This window comes from Mandrillus leucophaeus, unplaced genomic scaffold (genome assembly GCF_000951045.1).
Source record: "Mandrillus leucophaeus isolate KB7577 unplaced genomic scaffold, Mleu.le_1.0 Scaffold43, whole genome shotgun sequence".
NCBI classification, from domain to species: Eukaryota; Metazoa; Chordata; class Mammalia; order Primates; family Cercopithecidae; genus Mandrillus; species Mandrillus leucophaeus.
Genome location: NW_012104587.1, coordinates 1,437,110 through 1,437,971, shown reverse-complemented (window position 1 = coordinate 1,437,971; position 862 = coordinate 1,437,110). Strand labels below are relative to the sequence as shown.

General features: G+C 48.0%; 2 protein-coding genes across 2 annotated transcripts in view; both read left to right on the top strand.

Annotated features, from left to right (window-relative positions):
• AHNAK (AHNAK nucleoprotein) overlaps nucleotides 1–862 on the top strand; it is a 139,520-nt gene that overhangs the window by 26,480 nt on the left and 112,178 nt on the right. The gene's annotated exons all lie outside the window — the stretch shown is intronic.
• Nucleotides 1–862, top strand: part of LOC105549040 (neuroblast differentiation-associated protein AHNAK-like) — a 15,610-nt gene that overhangs the window by 2,824 nt on the left and 11,924 nt on the right. Inside the window, exon 2 of the mRNA XM_011993371.1 lies at nucleotides 4–845. Coding sequence (XP_011848761.1) covers nucleotides 4–845 — 842 coding nt within the window. The remainder of the gene's footprint in view (nucleotides 1–3; nucleotides 846–862) is intronic.

The following is an 862-nucleotide window of genomic DNA, read 5'->3' as shown; positions in this document are numbered from 1 at the left end:
GAGGGCCCAGATGTGGATGTGAACCTGCCCAAGGCTGACATTGATGTCTCAGGACCCAAAGTGGACATTGAAGGCCCTGATGTTAACATTGAAGGGCCGGAGGGAAAATTGAAAGGGCCTAAGTTCAAGATGCCAGAGATGAACATCAAAGCCCCCAAGATCTCCATGCCTGACTTTGACTTAAACCTGAAAGGCCCCAAAGTAAAGGGTGATGTGGATGTTTCCCTTCCTAAAGTGGAAGGTGACCTCAAGGGCCCAGAAGTTGATATCAAGGGCCCAAAAGTGGACATTGACGCACCTGATGTTGATGTTCATGGCCCAGACTGGCACCTAAAGATGCCCAAGATAAAAATGCCCAAGATCAGCATGCCTGGCTTCAAAGGAGAGGGTCCAGATGTGGATGTGAACCTACCCAAGGCTGACCTTGATGTCTCAGGACCGAAAGTGGATGTTGAATGTCCCGATGTGAATATTGAAGGACCTGAAGGAAAGTGGAAAAGTCCAAAGTTTAAGATGCCTGAGATGCATTTTAAGACTCCAAAGATATCCATGCCAGATATTGACCTGAATCTCACAGGTCCAAAAATAAAAGGAGATGTGGACGTTACAGGCCCTAAGGTAGAGGGAGATCTGAAAGGTCCTGAAGTTGACCTCAAAGGTCCCAAAGTGGACATTGATGTCCCAGATGTTAATGTTCAGGGTCCAGACTGGCACCTGAAGATGCCCAAGATGAAAATGCCCAAGTTCAGCATGCCTGGCTTCAAAGCAGAGGGCCCAGATGTGGATGTGAACCTGCCCAAGGCTGACATTGATGTCTCAGGACCCAAAGTGGACATTGAAGGCCCTGATGTTAACATTGAAG